Source organism: Panthera onca, chromosome D3 (assembly GCF_046562875.1).
Source record: "Panthera onca isolate mPanOnc1 chromosome D3, mPanOnc1 haplotype 2, whole genome shotgun sequence".
Lineage (NCBI taxonomy): Eukaryota > Metazoa > Chordata > Mammalia > Carnivora > Felidae > Panthera > Panthera onca.
In genome coordinates this window covers 14,610,996-14,629,621 of record NC_138350.1, presented here as the reverse complement: position 1 = coordinate 14,629,621, position 18,626 = coordinate 14,610,996, and the positions used below count along the sequence as shown (strand labels likewise).

General features: G+C 46.3%; 1 protein-coding gene across 3 annotated transcripts in view; it reads right to left on the bottom strand.

Moving 5' to 3' along the window:
• Positions 1 to 3,163: 3,163 nt before the first annotated feature.
• The window catches only part of CCDC60 (coiled-coil domain containing 60), a 162,776-nt gene continuing 147,313 nt past the window's right edge, over positions 3,164 to 18,626 (bottom strand). For all 3 annotated transcript variants that reach the window (XM_078435730.2, XM_078435728.2, XM_078435729.2), the window contains 7 exons: positions 15,991 to 16,075; positions 12,639 to 12,710; positions 10,036 to 10,098; positions 9,279 to 9,401; positions 7,266 to 7,397; positions 5,296 to 5,485; positions 3,164 to 3,574 (listed from right to left, as the gene is read on the bottom strand). In XM_078435730.2, coding sequence (XP_078291856.2) covers positions 3,473 to 3,574; positions 5,296 to 5,485; positions 7,266 to 7,397; positions 9,279 to 9,401; positions 10,036 to 10,098; positions 12,639 to 12,710; positions 15,991 to 16,075 — 767 coding nt within the window. In that variant the 3' untranslated portion in view covers positions 3,164 to 3,472. The remainder of the gene's footprint in view (positions 3,575 to 5,295; positions 5,486 to 7,265; positions 7,398 to 9,278; positions 9,402 to 10,035; positions 10,099 to 12,638; positions 12,711 to 15,990; positions 16,076 to 18,626) is intronic.

The following is an 18,626-nucleotide window of genomic DNA, read 5'->3' as shown; positions in this document are numbered from 1 at the left end:
TTAAGGTTTGGTATCTTTACTATCCTTACTTGTAAAATGTGGATTAGAACAATGCCCGCCTAAGAGGGACGCTGTGAACATCAGCTCAGCTATTACTGGAGTATATTTTCTTATTTGCACACTGTGGAATGCGCTGCAGCTGTAAATAAATACAATGCCAGGAAGTCCTGCCAGTAGAGCTGTTTCTTTGGTATTTCAAAAGCAAGATAACTTTTGTGACCCCCTCGTCTCATACGGTGAGGACTGGGGTCAGAGAGGGCAGCGGTGGAGGTCGGGAGGGAATTCAGAGTCAGCAGGACACCTTTGGGAGGCTCGATTTCGTCGTCTCTAAAGCAGGTGAGCCTGGCCTTGCAGAATCGTGAAGATGAAATGAGATAATCCATGTCAGGTGTTTTCCACAGTGTCTGCAACAAAGCAGTCCCTCAGTCAATGCTAGGTTGTGAGTGGGTTGCTTGATGCTCTTGTCCGTCTGTCCTCAAGGCCTTCTGTGTCTTCTCCTCTCCTAACCTCTCCTCCCACTTCCTGCTTTAGCCATCAGGGCCCATGCGATGTTGGTGTCATATTTCTATCTCCACTGCACCCTCTCTCCTGAGTTTCAGATCCTTCCACTTGATATTCCCACTCAATATGCTCAAAACAGAACATTCAGAACTTTCTTTTCTTCCTTTCCTCCTGGTACATTAAAGGCACCATCCTCCACGCGGAGATCTAAGCTGGAAAGCCAGACATGATTCCTGACACTCTGCCTTCTGCCTGCTTGTCACTCACCACACCAGGTTCTGTTGATTCTTTTAAAGAGACTTTCATTCCCCACTGCCATTGCTCTCCCTGCAATCACTGTGACAGCCTTATCTTAGCTCCCTGCTTTCTGCCTTGCACTTACACGGTAGCCTTTTCTTTTTTCCTGAATACAAATCTGATTATTCCCCTGCTCAGAATCCTTCTGTGGCTCCCTATTGCCAGTAAGTTGGTCTTAACCTCATAACATGGCCTAGAAACCATCTCCAAATTTGTCTCTACCTCCCTCCAGTTTCCCTCCTCCATTTCCCTACCCTGTCAACCTGATCTTACAGTTTAGTCAGACCTTGTTATTTTAGTTTCTCAAATGACATCAATTTTCTTTTTGCCTCTAAGCCACTGTGCACGCTCTTCTCTGTACCTGGAACATTCTTCCCTCCCTCCTTCCCTTTCTCTACCTGGAGCCCACTCATCTTACAGGTATAATCACCTTCTCTAGAAAACCTTTCCTGACATCTCAAGTATGAGTTGAGACCCACTCCCTCCTACCACCCCCAGCCCTATGTCCCCTGGGATGTTCTTGTACTTGCTTTAATTGAGCACCATTGTGCTGATTCTCTAGCGTAATTAAGCGTCACCTGACATTTGAGAGATGTATGAGATATATATCAATTTGGCAGAGTCCCATCCCCTGTCTAGTGGGGGGCCAAATGTACATACAGGATTTCTGTAAATCTAGAGAGCTTATGGAATAGTAGTCTGTTTCTGACTTTCTGCTCCTACTAAACTCTTTACTGTGTTCATTTCTGAGTCCCTCAAGCCCTTTCTTTACCCCCAGGTAGACCCAGATGTAGAACATAGCCTTTCTTCCTATTTCCTCAAAACATCACTCACAGATGACACTTGAGTGTGTGATAGAAATGACTGAAGATCCAAGGTGATACAGTGGAGGGGGTTGGTTTGGTTGGTAGTTCTTGGCCAGCCCCACCTTGGGGACTTTTCCCTGGTTGGTTTTCTCCCTAGTTTCCTTCTCACTCTGTTACTCAGCCCCCTTCCCTTCTTCCTCTCTTTTTCCTCCCTTGGTTCCTCTCCTTCATTCTCTCCTCCCCCTCACCTAAATTCCTGTTTAATACAAAGAGGTTTGGAATCTCTTAACTTCGCAGACTTCTTATAGGCAGTGTCTCAACTTTGCACCTCATGGCTTGTCAAGGTATCACGTTAACAAAGGATGTCAGTGTGAAGAGACATGTGATGCTATGCAATCCCTATGCCCATCCCATTGCCTATGCAATCCCATTGCCAATCCCATTTGACTTGTCTGTCTCCATGTAACATCCAAGACAGCAGGGACCTTGTTTGCTTTGGTCATTGCTGTATCTTCAGAACCTAGAACTTGGTTGATGCATATTGGACTCTCAGTAAACATTCTTTGATTGAATGAGTAAATGATTGACTAGGTGAACAGAAAAAAAAGATGTTGCTTACACTGAAAAATAGTTCTGGTTCCACACTCCTCCCTCCCTTCCAGATCATAATGAAGAGATGTGGAAGGCCAGCCTATGTGAGTGCTCTGCCAATCTGGGAATAAGAGCAAATCAAGTCCAGTTGTTTAATCATTAATCAGCTGGGCCATCAGTGAGAGTTAAAATGACTACAGGTTCTATAACTTAGTGAGAATATAGGTAAGCATAAGACTAAAGTGAGAAAAGAGGTAAAATGGTGATGAGTCCATACACAGTTTGAGATGACAGGAAGTTGAGCTTCCTTATGCAAGCAAGAGCACCAGAAATATATGAGGACTATTAAGGTGGAGATTTTCTTGCACACCATTTGCCTTGTTGGGGAATGAATGCCCTATCCATCCATCCATCCATCCATCCTCCCATCCATCCTCCCATCCATCCACCCATCCATTCATCTACCCACCTACCCCGCTATCCATCTGTTGCCTATACTTAATGTTGAGAAATACGCTGTAGCTCCAATGGTGGTAAATGGGGACAACATCACCATTCCCTACTTAACCAAGTTATTGTGAGAATTTAAATGATATTATCAGGCAGAGGCACCTGGGTGGCTCGGTTGAGCATCCGACTTCAGCTCAGGTCATGATCTCATGGTCCGTGAGCTCAAGCCCTGCATCAGGCTCGCTGCTGTCAGCTCAGAACCTGGAGCCTGCTTTGGATTCTGTGTCTCCCTTTCTGTCTCCACCCCTCCCCCACTTTGGAGCGTTCCCTCTCTCTCTCTCTCTCAAAAATAAATAAACATTAAAAAACATAAATGATATTATCAGGCAATAAAATTTCACCCAACACTGGGGGCCTATTGCATAATGAAAGCTCAATAAATGGTAACTATGGTCATTATTAGGATCTGAATATCACACCCAAATTCCACAGCTCCAACTCTTTCCCAGCCAGACACCAAATATTCAGCTCCATTTTATTAGCCAGAATTTGAGGAAGAGGAGTAAGGTAAAGGAATCTGGAGAGGGAGTGGGTAGAGTCAGACTGGACCAATGAGGAACAGACACTGGGAGTTTGAGGTGGGGTGTGAGGTTCAGAGGAGTTTCCACCTGGGAGTATCTCCCTCTAGAATGTTGCCGGAAGTCAGTCTCATATATTCTAGTGGGTATTCATGAGAGTAGATAGGAAGGAAGAACCCGGATAGGAAGCAAGGATACTGTGTAGTCTAGTCCTCCTCCACTGGGACAGCTGGTTGACCCAGGCCTAGTCTATGTCCGGAGACTGTGGGATCGGATGGGGATATTGATCCGGGTCTGCAGCCAGTTGATATAATCCTCTTGAGACATATGGATGATGTGTTCACGTACAAACTGTGGGGAAAACACAGTGGCAACTCAGATTTGGTCTGAAAGCTAGACTCCCTTTCCTGCCCCACCTCCAAGATCCTAGAATATGTGTGATTGAGGTTGGTGGCTCCAGGATACCTTTAACCATGCACATACTCATAATGCCTGGAGCATCATGATAGGGGTTGTTCTCTCAAGAAAAGAACACCTTTCCAGCTTCCTGGTTCATCAGACTAAGACCCTTTTTGTCACTGTTGACCCAGAGAAATTTTGGGAGAGCAGGAAAACCCAGCTGTCTGCATTTTTTCTTTCTGTCTTACTTTAATATCTTTTTAAAAAGTCATTTGTCCTTATACTTTTTTTGGTTTGTAGCCTTCTTTGAGAACTGATGATAACTTGCTTCCAGGAAAGGTTTAAGATACAAAATGTAGAATTTCATATAGGCTCTAGAATTAAGAGACCCCCACATTCTGTGATGTTCTCACTGGGAGAGGAACATGCTAAATTTTACTAGCCAGGGTGGTGAACTCACCTCAGAGAATGGGGGAGCATCCATACCCCCTTTATCTTACCCACTCAGAGATTGCCTCTTCTATACCCCCATAGCTGGCAGGTGGAAAGTGGACCCCATAACTGGCAAGTGGGGAGTGGAGAGTTACCCTCGAGTTAGTTTTGGACTAGCCTACCAGTCCTTCCTGAAGGAGCTTCACAAGATGTGGGGAGTAGAGTCTGGACCTAGGGATTTGTCCACAGGGTTATCCCCCATCCCCGGACTCCTCACCTTGCACCCACATATAATCACCCAGGTCAGCCTGTGGGAGCGCCAGTCTGGCATGAAAACACCCAGAGGACTGAGAATTCCACCACTAGAGTCCCATCTTTATCTTGAGACATTGAAAGCCCTGTGAAAATGTATGTATGCCATGGGGTGAAATTAAGGAAGTCACTCTGTTAATCTCTATTAATACCTTAGGATGGAATCCCTTCCTCTCCTCCTATTTGCTGATGCCTTTTGATGCCCTAGGAATGTCTAGAGTGGGTAGTGATGATAAACTATCATTAAAAACCATTCAGTTGCTTCCCTGCAGCCTCAAGATGAAGACTTAAATCCTTAACTTGACTTTCAAAAGTCTGCCCAGACTGCGCAGTTCCCTTATAACCTTGCACCTCCTTGCTTGCTTCCTCCCCAACCTATTGACTGCCTAGGAGTCCCTCACACAAGTCAAGTTCTGTTTCAGCTTAAAAGTCACCTTCCCCACTCATCCTAGTTAAGATAGGTCCGCTGTACATTTACCTTAAATCAGTGCTCCTTAAACTTTATTGTGCATACAAATCACCTGGGATCTCATTTACATGTAGGTTCTGCATTGGTTTAAAGCCCGAGATTCCAGATTTCTAATAAGCACACAGGTGAGGTCTATGCTGCTGTTTCACGGGCCAGATTTAGAGTGCTTCTTCTTATTATCGCCAGTTCCTTTATTCATGTGTCCATTTACTGATGTGTCTCCAAAGCCTCCAAGTTTCCCCAGGGGGCACCATTTACATAGACTATAATGTCCCCTGGATTTGAAACCACCAAGGTCATGTGATAATCCCTCGCCTGTTAGATGATGAGCTCCGTGAAGGCAGAGACCTTATGTCTTTTTAATTGTGTGTGCAGCACTTAAATGGTGCCTGGATGTTGAGAGATGACTGAATGAGGACACTGGAGGCACAGTGAGGATGGGAAAGGACACAGTAGTTACCTCGATAGCCACAGCGATGTCCGGAGAGCACAGTTCCCAGATTCTCAGGTCTTGTAGCACTTTCAAGAGGACATGGGGCCTGATCCTGAGGTCTAGGTTTTCCCCAAACTTCTGTAGTTTCGCCAGGATCTTTTTGGCAGGGCGGAAATTCTTCAGATCTTTGGGGAGTTTGGACAGCAGATCAAAGTACCTTCAATTCCCAATCCCAAGAAGAGAGAGCCAGTTAGGAACCTGCTGGGGGGTGGGTCTGAGTATCTTAGAGCTTCCACCCCCACTTTCTCTTTCTACCACTCATGTGATATCTCCAGGGCAGCACGTCTTCACCTGGGAGGCTTGCCTCCATCCGAAATGTAAACAGCCCGCAGATCAGGCAAGTCTTTTTATTTTTTTAGGGGTGGTAAAAGCTGGAGCATGATTTGCATCTCATTAAAAAAACAAATTAAGGGCATGCTTTAAAGCATTTATGATTTTTCTATCAAGCAGACAATGTGAAAAGCTAGAAGGAAGGAAGGGGCACTGAGATTTTGGATGCTTCTCTTTTGAGGGCTAATCAGGCCAGGAGGACATGGGCATATCTGTGGGATACCTGCCAGGATGCAAGGGGCTCTTAAACACAAGATGGAAGAGGAGGAGGGGGAGGGGGGAAAGGGAGGAGGAGGGGGAGGAGGAAGGGGAAGTGTGTGTGTATTTTCTATGTCTCTGATAGTGAGTAAGCTTGGACCACAGCTTTGTGTGTTTCAGCGGGTTTAGAAAACATTTCTGAATGCTGCAGCAGTCTGAGGGTAGTTTGGTAATCTATTCTTGAGATGGTGGGAACAAGGTAGATTCCTACCTGGAGGTGGTTCAGGTGTGACCAGGGTTTAAGGCAGGAGACGGCATCTCTTTAAAAAAGAAAAAAGGTGGGGCGCCTGGGTGGCTCAGTCGGTTAAGCGTCCAGCTTCAGCTCAGGTCATGAACTCACAGTTCATGAGTTCCAGCCCCGTGTCAGGCTCTGTGCTGACAGCTCAGAGCCTGGAGCCTGTGTCTCCCTCTCTCTGCCTCTCCCTGCCCCTCCTCACACTCTGCTTTCTCTCTCTCTCAAAAATAAATAAACATTAAAAATTTTTTTAAAAGAGAAAAGGTCCCCCCCCCCATATAGATGAATAAATTGTAGAGAAATTTGAAGAAGAAACTGATCATTTACCGTGTACTTTGGGCTACTCGTATTGCTTTGTATTTTATATTTTGTGGTATAGATTCATATATTTATTTGTGTCTCCTTGTAAGCTCCCATTCTACATTATTAAAATCATGGAAAGGATCCTGGGTACATGCTTAGACTTTCTCATCTTACTCTGAGATCTTGATTTACTCACCCTGCCATGATGGGGTGCATGGCAGACTCTAATTCTGTATCTTAGATGAGCACAGAGACTGGGGTCAGACAGGGGTTTAAATCTTTATGTTTTCTTGTTTACAAAGTGAGTATTAATATGTAACTTTCAGGATTTTTGTGGGGAACAAAATAAATAATGTAGGAAAATTTCTTAGGTTAGTGTCTGCCACCCAGTAACTGCTCAGTCCATGTTGTTTTTTCTTGTATTTATATTATAACCCCATGCTGGGGCACAGTGTTTCTAGGATATGCCTTCCTGGTTTTATATCCTTAAAGGGTCAACTTGTTTGGAGAATGTAGGGATTGCCCCATAAACCTCACAATCTGTAGGAATTTTCATGTGGTTTGCCTCATCTGCATTTTCCAAGAGGCTGGCAAATTAGTCCATATTTGATAGTCTGATCCAGACCGAAAATAAATATGGAGAATACAGTTGTTGGATTGTGTGTGGTTCAGGAACTGAGGGGTTCTTGCCTGACAGCCTGTCTATGGCCAAGAATTGTCTTGATCAAATGTGATTTTCCAACAACAGCCCCTTTCCCCTTCCCTCTTCCCCCTGTCAAAGACCATCTTATCTGACTCCGGGGATCTTTACCAGTGGTCTGCAATTTCTTCTGCATCTCCTTTTATCATGGAGACTTGATGCCTCATTTTTGCTATATCCTTTTTAAAATCGGAGACAAAGACAAAAGAATGGAACTTCTGGAGACCTCTCTCTTCTTGGCGCCTGCATCACAGGATGTATGAAAAAGAGGAAGATCAGACCCCCTTCTTCTTTATCCATCCCAGTTGCCCTTTGAGATCTGACTTAAACACCTTTTTCTCTATGAAGTCCTCAGCCCTCTCACTCTTCAGTTTACAATGTGGCTCAGGCCACAAGATGACATAGCTCTCTCCAAGGTCCTGAAACGCTCTTTTCTTGCGAAACCCAGTCACCTTTTATCATTCTCTCCCTACTTTATATTGTATTTACACAGCTTTCTAATCTGTAAAATGGAAGATAATAATGGTCCTAGCTCTCAGAGGTGAGGATTAAGTGATACAATGTGTGCGAAGTGCAGAGCTTAGTGCCAGATGCACAGTAGGTGTTTAACTCAGGTTGGTTCCTCTCTTCCCCACTCCTCTTACTGTTTTGGGCATATGCCCTAGCTCTCTAAGGAGACTTTGCATTGTAACTATAACCAGTGCATTCACCTATATATGACTTTCAATGGCTTTTCGTTTTACTTGGAATAAGGTTCCCTGAGTAACTTGCCCTCTAAGGCTCTGGATTATCCAGTCTCTACAGCATTTTCCAGCTCAGCATTTTATGCTTTAGCTCATGAACAAAGTTCTCAGATAAAGTTCAACCTCTATAGCTGGGCTAGCAAGACCTTTTATGATCTGGCCTCTGTCTCTCTGGTTACCTTGAAAGCAACCTGAACCCCAGCCACACCTGACTAATGGCAGTTCCTGGTCCCCTGTGCCCCTTCTGGCCTTTGAGACTTTGCTGTTGCTTTTCCCTGGAGCTCCTGTCCCTCCTTCCCACTTTGCGTGTGACTCTCTGAGTTCAAATTCCATGTTTACTACTTAACTACTGGGTGACCTTGTCTTGACAAGACATTTTTGAGCCCACTTTTCTCATCCATAAAATGGGTCTAATAACAGCACCTATTTCCTAGGATTGTTGTAAGGACTCAGTGATGACTACAAAGCTCGTGGGTACATATCAGGTGCTCTGGAAATCTCACCAATTTTTATGAAACAGAAGATGTTGTTTCCTCCAGGAAGACATTTCCGATTGCTGCCTCAAGCTAGGCAAGACATCCTTCCCCTGTGTTCCCTTAGCCCCCTGCTCACTCTCATGTGGGCTGTCATCAGCCTGTCTGGTCATTGTCTGGTTACTTGTCTGGATTCTTCACTAGCCTGGGGGCTCCCAGAAGGCGGGGACAAGTCATCTCTGAAACGGTGGCCCTGAACCCTAACCCCTCCATACTGAAAGGGTGAGAGAGCACAGGGTGACTGTGCAACTTTCATCAAATGGATGAGTTCATTGGGGGTGAATGGTCACCGCAGTCAAGGGGTAGGCTGGGAAGGGAGACAGTTACTGGGTTGTCAGCATAGGAAAGAGAGGCTTCCAGTAGCCCACCGGTGCTCTTAAAATCAAGTTCCAAGCCTTAAGTGTGGCATTCATGGCTGTGCATAATGCAGTTCTCACTCCCCACTTCTCTCTCTTCTGCAGATTTTCCATGTCCCTTCCTGACTTGGAGCTTTGTATGTACTTAGCCTGCTGCTGGTGTACATCGCCAGCTCCTCCTCATCTGTCAAGGCTCAGCCTGAAGTCACCTCCTTAGAGAAGTCCTCCTGGATTACCCGACCTAAATTAGTTCCTCATGGTTTCTCTCTCTCATAGTACCCTGTCTCTTCCTGTATAGCAGTGATTATAATTTGTACCTATATATTTATATAGTTACTTGTTTCTGCCCATATTTTCCAGGAGACTGTAAGCTCCCTGAGCGCAGGAAATATGTCCTTACTCCCTGCTAAGCCCCAGCACCTGGCATCAGTGGGCATATGGTGGGTACTAGATGAATGTCCTTTGGATGAAGGGATATATGTGTGCCCTTACTTCATGAGGATTTCCATCTTGTCCTGAAGACAGAAACCAGCTTCCTGGGCCACGCTGTAAAACTTTGCCCTCATGGTGTTGCACACGCCACTCTTGCACTGGATAATGTCCCGGTTGGTACGGCTGTAGACACAGATAAGAAGGGCTTAGGGGACAGGGTGCAAGATCAGAGCCATGATGCGGCGCTCCCTGGGCCTCAAGGTGTTCTGCAGTGGAATGCTATCTCAGCATTCCCCTGGATATAGGAAGGACAGATCTTCCCAATATCAAGCTGGTGGTTCAGGCTTTATTAAATAAGTCCACAGGGAGACATCTGGTCACCTGAGCCCAGTGAATGTTAAGGACAGTGAGATGAAAATGGAATTTGGAGCTGGGAGACTCCAGTTCAAACTCCAGTACCACTACTTCTTAGCTCTGTGGCCTCGGGAAAGACATCTCACCTGGCCAGGTTTCAGTTTGCTCCTCTGTAGAATGGGATAACACTCCTGCCTCATAGGATTGGTTTTGAGGAATAAGCACGATGGTGAATATGGAATGCTTCACCCAGTGCCTGGCACAGAGGAGGAATTTTTTGCCGTTGTTTGCGTTGGCACCTTGGCCATGAGTCCCTTTCCCTGGGCAACCCTTGTCTTTAAGCAATGTGTATGACTTTGGGGAGTCTGGTCTGCATTGGGTTGTTTCCATACCCCTGGGAAGATAGAGGATGTGATTACCATAGTCGCTTTGGCCAGTTTGTTCCGCTGCCCGTCTGGCTTACCTTTTAGACTTCTTCTGGATGAGCAGAGTGTGGCTTTCTCCACTTGTACTGCTAGATCTTTCACTGAAACACAAAGGGATGGTTTCAAGTTGCCTGGAGCCTGCTTTTCACAGAAAGGGTGTCTTCGGGGCTCCTATGACACCTGCTAGCCTCCAGAATTCGGGTAAGGGAAGTGGCTCTAATCAAAGGACCAGTCATAGAACTCAGTGTATATTGTTCTCAGTGTATATTGGCCCTTGCTTCTACCCATGTCCTCTGCCTGGAGGGTCCTTCTTGTTTCTTCTCCACTTTCTCAAATCGAACCCTGTTTCATGGTCTACAGCAAGTTCTACCTGCTCTGAGTCTTATAGTCTGACTTTGACCTTCTGTCTCTGCATATTGTCGGGATGACATATTTTCTGGATCCCAGTTTCATCTGTACAAAATTGATCTTTCCTTCTGGAGGACAAGTTCACTTGGGGCCTTCCGTTTTTCTCTCTACACCAACTGGCATGTAAGCTGGGGCTGAGTGCAGATTTGGGGAAGGGATAGTCAAGTCTTTCTAGTCATGATGTCGATTTTCCCAAACCCAGACTGCTTCTTCATTCAAGGATTGTCTTCTCTAAACTGGACCCTGAGCTGAACACTCGCTTCACTTGATTTTGGAGGCAGACAGAGCTGGCTCCAGAGCCCATCCCTGGCACCACCAGCTCCCAGTCTGTGGGCAAGCAACTCAGCTCGGGATCATCAGTGTCCTCATCTGTGATCAGTCAGCTCTCATGACATTGAACCCTTCCCAGGTATGGGCTGATTTAATTCCTTGAGTGGCTACTCCCTCCTGTGACTTTGCCTGGTCAGAGTTTCTAGAAGGGGTGAAGCTCCATTGTGCATGCCTGTCCCTCCCCTGCACCTTCTCTTGTGTCCTACTTTAGTGGTCTGGTCCTTCAACATCAGTGTTTCTCACCTTCTCTCTTGCCCTGTCTCCCTTTGTTTCTACAAAATGCTTGGAAGACTTACTTGATTGCCTTATCTGTGTGGTTCTGTTTTTCTTATCCCTGTGATGTGCTGCTGACCCTTCCCTTCTGGCCCTGTAGTGCCTGGAACTTCTTTAGGTAGGCCTGCCATTTTCCAAACCCCTCTCCGCAGGAAAGGTCCTAACCTTTGCTGCTTTCCCCCAGAGGCTCAGGGGACTGGATCTAGAGGTCTTAGCCCTGGTAGGTGATGGATTGAGCCCTTATCCCACCTTACTGGGATGCAGGCCCCAGGAATAGTACCCAGAAACCCTTGTGTTTGGATTCCAACCAGCAGCCCCAACCCCTGCAGATGCATTCTTTGGGAGAGTGGGTTGGCTTTGACCTTCCTCCTGATGGTCTGGAAGGTGGCTCTCTTCTTTTCTAGGGCTGATAGTGTGACTCGGGGGATGTGGGAGGTGAGGGAAGTAGTGGCATTCACTGTGATAAACAAGCGAACAGAAGTAAATAACAAAGGACCCTTTGCCTGTCTCTATCTCCCTTTTCCTTGGCCCTCCTTGAGTTTCAGCCATACTGATTTCTGCTCAATGCCTCTATGCTTCCTCCTGTCTCAGGCTCTTTGTACGTGCTATTCATTTTCCTTGGAACACGATTCCCATCTATCCCAGCCATAGGCTAGCTAAGTCTTCTTTTCTTCAGGTTTCAGCTTAAATGTCAAACTCAGTTTTTGGCCGCTGGTGCTCAACATTCACCCAATCCTCCTTACTTTTCCTTCAGAACACTTTCCATAGTCATGATTATATGGCTAACTCTGTGGGATTATTTAATAAAGACATGGCTCTCCCATTAGACCAGTGATTCTTAACCAAAGGCAGGATTCAAGGAGCCCATGAATGCAGATGGAAAAAAGGTCACATCTTTATTTCAACTAGCCTTTAGTAGGAATGGAAATCGCATGTATTTGCACCTTGCGTCACAATTGTGGCAGATATTTTGAAAGATCATTTATACTCAGCACTAATCTAAAATTATAGTAGTTATTAGATGTGCTAAGTCTTATTATATAACTCACTGCTAAAGAAGCTCATAGATTACTATATCCCACATTTGGTTGTAATATCAGAACCTGTATTACTACAGATTTCTTTGTAAACTTTTGTTATTTACAGCATGGACTTAAAGGCATTTTTCTGAAAGGAGTCCTCAGACTGCCAGAGGGTCCATGGCACACGAAAAAGTTACGGCTTCAGTCCAGATAGTGAGATTTATGATAGCAGACTGTTGAATCCCTCCAAACCTAGCACGGTTTCTGGCACACACGGGGATTGATGAGTATACTTCAGATTAATAAATGAAATGGGGGCAGACCTCCCTTCCCTCATTACAAGTTGCTCAAGTAAAGAGGGAAAGGGCAGTCCTGTAACACATCCTCCTTGCTTCATATCCCTCTACTACAGGAAGATTTTTAACTTTATGATATTCACTTTGGGATGTGGGGAGAGAAACCTGGATACCACCCCCCCCCCCCCCCGCAGGAATTAAGAAGCTTATTTCTAATGAAGAAGGAAAAAGTCCCTCCTCCCTGCCCCACCTTCTATAGTCTGGTAAGGGGCATCTCTGCAATGGTTCCTGTAACTGTGGGGTGTCTCCTACCTTGATTTGCAGGTGGTCTGCACGTCTTTATAGGCAGAATCACTCTTGGTTTGTTTGAGCATTGACAAGATACTGCAAAACAAGATGGGTCTCTTAATAAGGCCTTCAACGTACGGTGCCCTGGAGGCAGTCAGTATCTGTGGGAGGATTCTCTTTCGAGAGCAGGGATCCTTAGACTTTATGGGGCATAGGAATCACCTGGAGACCTGGAGAGATTGCTGCTAATACAGAGCCATACTCCCAGAGATTTGGGTATGTTAGGCCTGGAGCAAGGCCCCAGAAGCTGCATTTAAAAACCACACACACACACACACACACACACACACACGCACACACACTTCTGATACTGGTGTGCAGAGAGCACATTTTGAAACCTTAGAATTTCTCAACATACTGTGAAATAGTGTTCACTTGGAGTGCTTGTTAAAAAATAGTTTCCTCTGGAGATTCCAATTCAGTGGTTCTGAGATGAAGACTAAAAATTTGTATTTTTAACAAGCATCCAGCTGATTCTGATCCCCAGAGACACTTAGAAAATACTGCTAGGGGCGCCTGGGTGGCTAAGTTGGTTGGGCATCTGACTTCAGCTCAGGTCATAATCTCGTGGTTTGTGGGTTCGAGCCCCACTTCAGGCTCTGTGCTGACAGCTCAGAGTCTGGAGCCTGCTTCGGATTCTGTGGCTCCCTCTCTCTCTGCCCCTCCCCCACTCCCTTCTGTCTGTCTCTCAAAAATAAATAAACATTAAAAAAAATTTTTTTTAAAGGAAATACTGCTAGCAGAGTTTTAAGAAAAGGTCATCTTCCTAGGTGATGTTATGGTCTGAATGTTTGCATCCCCCTGAACTCATCTGTTGAAATCTTAATCCCCAAGGTGAGGGTACTAGGAGGTGGGGGCATTTGTGAGATGATTAGCTATGAAGTCAGAGCCCTCATGATTGGAATTAGCACCCTTACAAAAGAAACCCCAGGGAGCTCCCTTCCCCCATGCGAGGTTACAGTGAGAAGACGGCCATCTGTGGCGAGGACTGCCATCTATGGGGGAGGCCCTTGCCAGACACCGACTCGGCTGGAACCTTGATCTTGGACTTCCCAGCCTCCAGAACTGCGAGGAATAAATACCTATTGTTTGTAAGCCACCCCGTCTGTGGCATTTTTGTTACAGCAGCCTGAACAGGACTAAGATGGCCAGAGGGCAGTCTGGCTTTGAGGCTGGGGGCTGATCCAGTTGGCTTTTAGGGGTTCTTAAAAACCCCAGAATTCTCTGTCATCCCTGCTGGGAACAGATGTGGGGCCTAAATTGAAAAAGGAATCCAGATTCTAAAGCGAGGAGGACAAAAGAAAATGTGCAGCTTTTCTTAACTGTCTCTCTACAGCTCTAAAGAGAAGCCTCCAATATCTGCTGCCTCAGGGGAGATTAGGGAGATTTTTCTCCCAGAGGAGTTGAAGATGGGACATCTCAACAGGTTCTCGCTCTTGTAACCATGGTTATTGTATCACTGAAGTGAACACAGAGGCCACATGGTGAGTTTTGTGTTCTCACGTGGTTCTGTCTTTTGAGCACCTTATGCATGTCAGTCATCGCCCTTCTTCTCCATCTGTGTGGTGGGGCGTTGGTAATGGGTAGCTGTTAATACACCCACCTCAGCAACATGCTGCGAAGATTCTGTGGGACGCCACATGTGAAACAAAAGTACCACCAACACCATCACGGCGGTCATCATGTATTGAATGCTTACGATATGCTAGGCAGGTGCTAATATTAATATGTTAAATGCATTATTTCAGCTAATTCTCATTGAAATAGATGTTATTTCCACAAGTATAATATTTTACAAAGATAAGGCTATGTAGTTCTCACTACATCTCTTTGAGGTAGGTTGTTAATGAGTCTCATTTTACAGAATTGGAATCAGGCTCAGAGAGGTGAAGCAACTTGCTCGACATCACACAGCAATTAAATCATGGGGACGGAGATTGACCCTAGCCTCCTTGGTTCCAAGGCCAACGCTTCGAGGCCACACAGTCTCATTCTATAGACGAGAAAACTGAGGTTTAGAGAAAGGCTACGTTGACCTGTTCCGGGTTTCAGATGCATGTCAGTCTGACTCCAATGCCAGTGTTCATGCCATGAGTTCTTACAAAGGAGAGAGACCCAGGGAGCTGATGCTTCATCATTAGCGTCTGTCTCCAACGCTGATAAATCAGTAACAGCGGCCAGGGCCTGAAGGGCTGGCATTGTCTCTGGATGCCTCCCGAGTGCCACCCTCCGAGCCCCGATGCCAGTTGAGGCAGCAGCAGACAGATTCGTCTTTAGCAAGCAGTGGCGGGTGTGATGCATGTGAAAGTGCTCAGTGAACTGTAATTATGGTAATAACAATAACCAATAAGTCATAGCCGGCATCCCAGTAGGCTGAAAGCGATGAAGAACCTCTTCCAGTGTGTCATTTATTTTCAGGAAGTCATTTGCTTACTCAGAAGGATCTGTACTTGGGAAGGGAACTCCGGCTCTAGCTTGCCTACTCTCTGAGGCTTTTCAAAGTCGGAAGTCCCGTGGATAAGGCTTCCCGCCAGGAGGAGGACACTTCAGCTTCAAGTGCAGCGCCACGAGCCAGTCTCTTAGGGTGGAAACCAGATCCTGGAAGTGGCCTCTGAGGTCCCCAGACAGGCTGATGCCTCTCTCCATCCCATTCTGGCCGCACTTCAGTCCTTGAAGGCGCCATGGTCCCTCCTCACCATGTTTGCACATGTGCTGCCTGAAATGTTCATCTGTCTCCTCACCCCGCCCCCCCCAAACTTTGTCCGGGTAGCTCTTTTTCATGCCTCATCCACAATCTCTTATAGTCTCTTCCTTGGAGGGAACTTCTCTGATCCTCATCCACATCCCAGACTAGATCACATTTCCCTAGTATTCACCCTCTTAGTCCGAGCTTCCCTTTTATAACGCTTCCTGTAATAATTAGTACCTAGTCTCTACATGGTCATAAATATTCAGTAAAAGAGTGGATGAATAACCTTACAACTCCTGGGAAGCAGGGTAGCATGGTGGTTAAGAGGATGCTTTTTGGAATTAGAAGGATCTGCTTTTGAGTTGTGCCCTTACCGTTCGTTGGCTGGGTGACCTTGAACAAGTTACTTAGCCTCTCTGAGCCTCATTTTCTCATTTGTAAAATAAAGACCACAGTATCTTCCTTAGAGGGTTGTTGTAAGAACCCAGGGAGGTGATATACATGAACAAAGTACATAGCTCAGTGCTTGTCACAGAGAAAATATTAAGGATTCAGAACTGCTGTGGCTAATGTTATCACTGTTATTCTGATATCCTGCATTTGCCCCAGGGGTCAAGAGAACAATACCTGGGCGCTTTTTTGTGCATCCCATTTTCCATTATGACTGTCCTCCGGGCATCTTCCCGAACCATCTCCAGGAGCTTCTGCAGATCTGATGGGAACATGAGAGGTCATTGTCCAGAGGGCAGGCGGGGCTGGTATCCCCTCCACTTCTGTGTGTGGGGAGCTGGAGAGGGTAGATCGGGGTCTAGGCAGCCCACAGCATTTGGCAGGTTATACACCCGGTGTTATCTCCCTGCTTACAACCAGTGACTCATCGTTTTCCTTCTGGACAGCATCTACATTTCCTCCAAGTGGCCTCTCAGGCTTTGCAGGGTCTGGCTTCTTGTTTTCTCTCCTGTCTCATCTCACTCCCCTCCCCGACCTTAAACTCTAGTGTAGCCAGAGACAAAACGGTTTCCAATTCTCAGAAGAAATCGTCTTGTTCAGGAAACCCTCTCTGATCCCACAGACCTGATGTGGCAACCTGGTGACCCACAGGCTGCATCTAGCTCACAGGTTTTGTTTGATTTGATGCAGATACCCAGCTTTTCAAACTGGAAGGCTTCACGTAAAAATCCAGACCACCCGCTCCCCTGTAAAAGACTCTGAGATGGGGTTCATTCTTGCTGCACGCTGCCGGTGGCCATTGGGCAGGTGTGCACACTTGGGCTGCCCCATTTCTCCTGCCTCTAGTGGACTTTTCCCTGCATACTTAATATTGTTGCTGTTTTCTATAGGGTAGAAATACATCTTTGTACCTGACTGTTAGGGGTTGAAGTGTGTCTTCCCAAAAGATACATGGATGTCCTAATCACCCAGTATCTCAGAACGTGAACTATTCACATTCTTGTTTGGAAACAGAGACATTGCAGGTATAATTAGTTAAGTTAAGATGAGGTCACACTGCAGTAGAGTGGCATCTTAATCCAATATGACTGGTGTCCTTATAGCAAGAGGGGACAGACACTCAGGGAGAGGATGGCCTGTGATGGCAGAGGCAGATTGGATTGACAGTGCATCTAGAGCCAAGTGCCGAGGGTTGCCAGCTACTGTCAGAAGCTAGAAGAGGCAAGGAAGGATTCCCCACCTATAGGTTCTGGAGGAAGCATAGCCCCATGACACCCTGATTTTGGATTCCAGCCTCTAGAACTGTGTAAGACAATAAATTCCTGTGGTTTTCAACCTTCCGGTTCATGGTACTTCATGACGCAGCCCTGAGAAACTAATATTAGAAAATGAACTGTACTTGGAGCGGGACAGTAGAAATCCTACATGTTTTATATGGATACAGATTTGCAAGTACCTGGCACTGTGCTTGTCATCGAGGGTTCTCAGTCACCATTTGCTGGGTAAATAAGTGAATGGCTAAGGAGAGAAAAAGAGGGAAGGACTTGGAAGAACTTGAGCTAGATTTGGGGGTTCAGCGAAGGAGGACAGTGCCAGTGGGGACCCTTTTCACCCTTTGTCAGGTGCCTATAGTCAACGCAAGTGCAGGTCTCAAAAGCCATACCTAGAAGAGCGAGGCCCAGTGCTTGCTATGGCCATTTGTATCCAGCCTTGTTTATGAATGCAGTCAGTGGGTGCTTAGGGCAAGGGCGCTCCCCTTCAATGACCTTGGAGCCATCTAGGTTGTGAACAACACCCTCATTCAGCCATTTTCTACTCCACCTTCTTCATTCTCAAGTAATCTATCTTCCCAGTAATTTGAGGGCATGATTCCATTTGACCTGAATCTGATCTTCCTCATTGTCTTGTCACACCCACCTCCCCTACTGCTGCACATCCCAGAATCCTTGGGGAGTGTCTAGAAGCCTATGAGTAAGGCACCTGTAGCTGGTTCCTCCACTTTCTTCCCATCTCCTCAGAACCAAGGAGCAACATCTGACTGCTCCCCCACTCCTGCCCCCACTCACAAGCAAGCCAGCCTAGGGGTGGGTGGATACCAGCAAATGACCCTAGTGACCTGGCACGTCAGGCAGCTTTCCTAGAGAATCATATAGAAGGCTCCTCGCTCTCTTAATGCACCGAAAAAAAAAAATTTTTTTTCTGCTTGCCGATAATGTGTCTGGGAATGTATGGTGCCCAACCAAAATCAGGCTCCATTCATCATGTACCTGAGTTTGGTTACATATGAATTAGAATAAAGCCTGGGGGTTTGGAGGCCCACATCTACGCCTCATGGCTACCTGGGAGAAGATACTTGTTTGGAAGGGGATCAGGTGCCACAAAATAGGGTTTCCCTGAGGAAGACGGTCCTGGAATGGATGCCCACACTCAGAGGAACCTGCTCAGTCCTGAGTCCCCAGAGCCATGGAGAGGACACTACCCATTGCTCACAGACAATGGCATCCTGTGTTTTCGAGTGCTAAATCACACCGCCAAAGAAAAAAAATTCTGACTTCTGTCCTCCACCTTCCATCTACAGCCTGTCCACACAGCTCACTCTTGAGTGACAAAACTCATTCCTTCCTCTTTAGGGGAAAATGGAGGAGGTCTTTTTGTTGTATGGGGTTGGGTTCTGGGGGAACGTTAGCCACCGTGGGATGCATCTTTTCTGGGTTGCTATTTAAGTGAGTTTCTCCTCTTACAGTTCCAAGACTGGGAGCCTCAAGACTGGCAGCAGGAATGGCCTGGGCTTTGGTTTCTCGAGAATCCCCTTG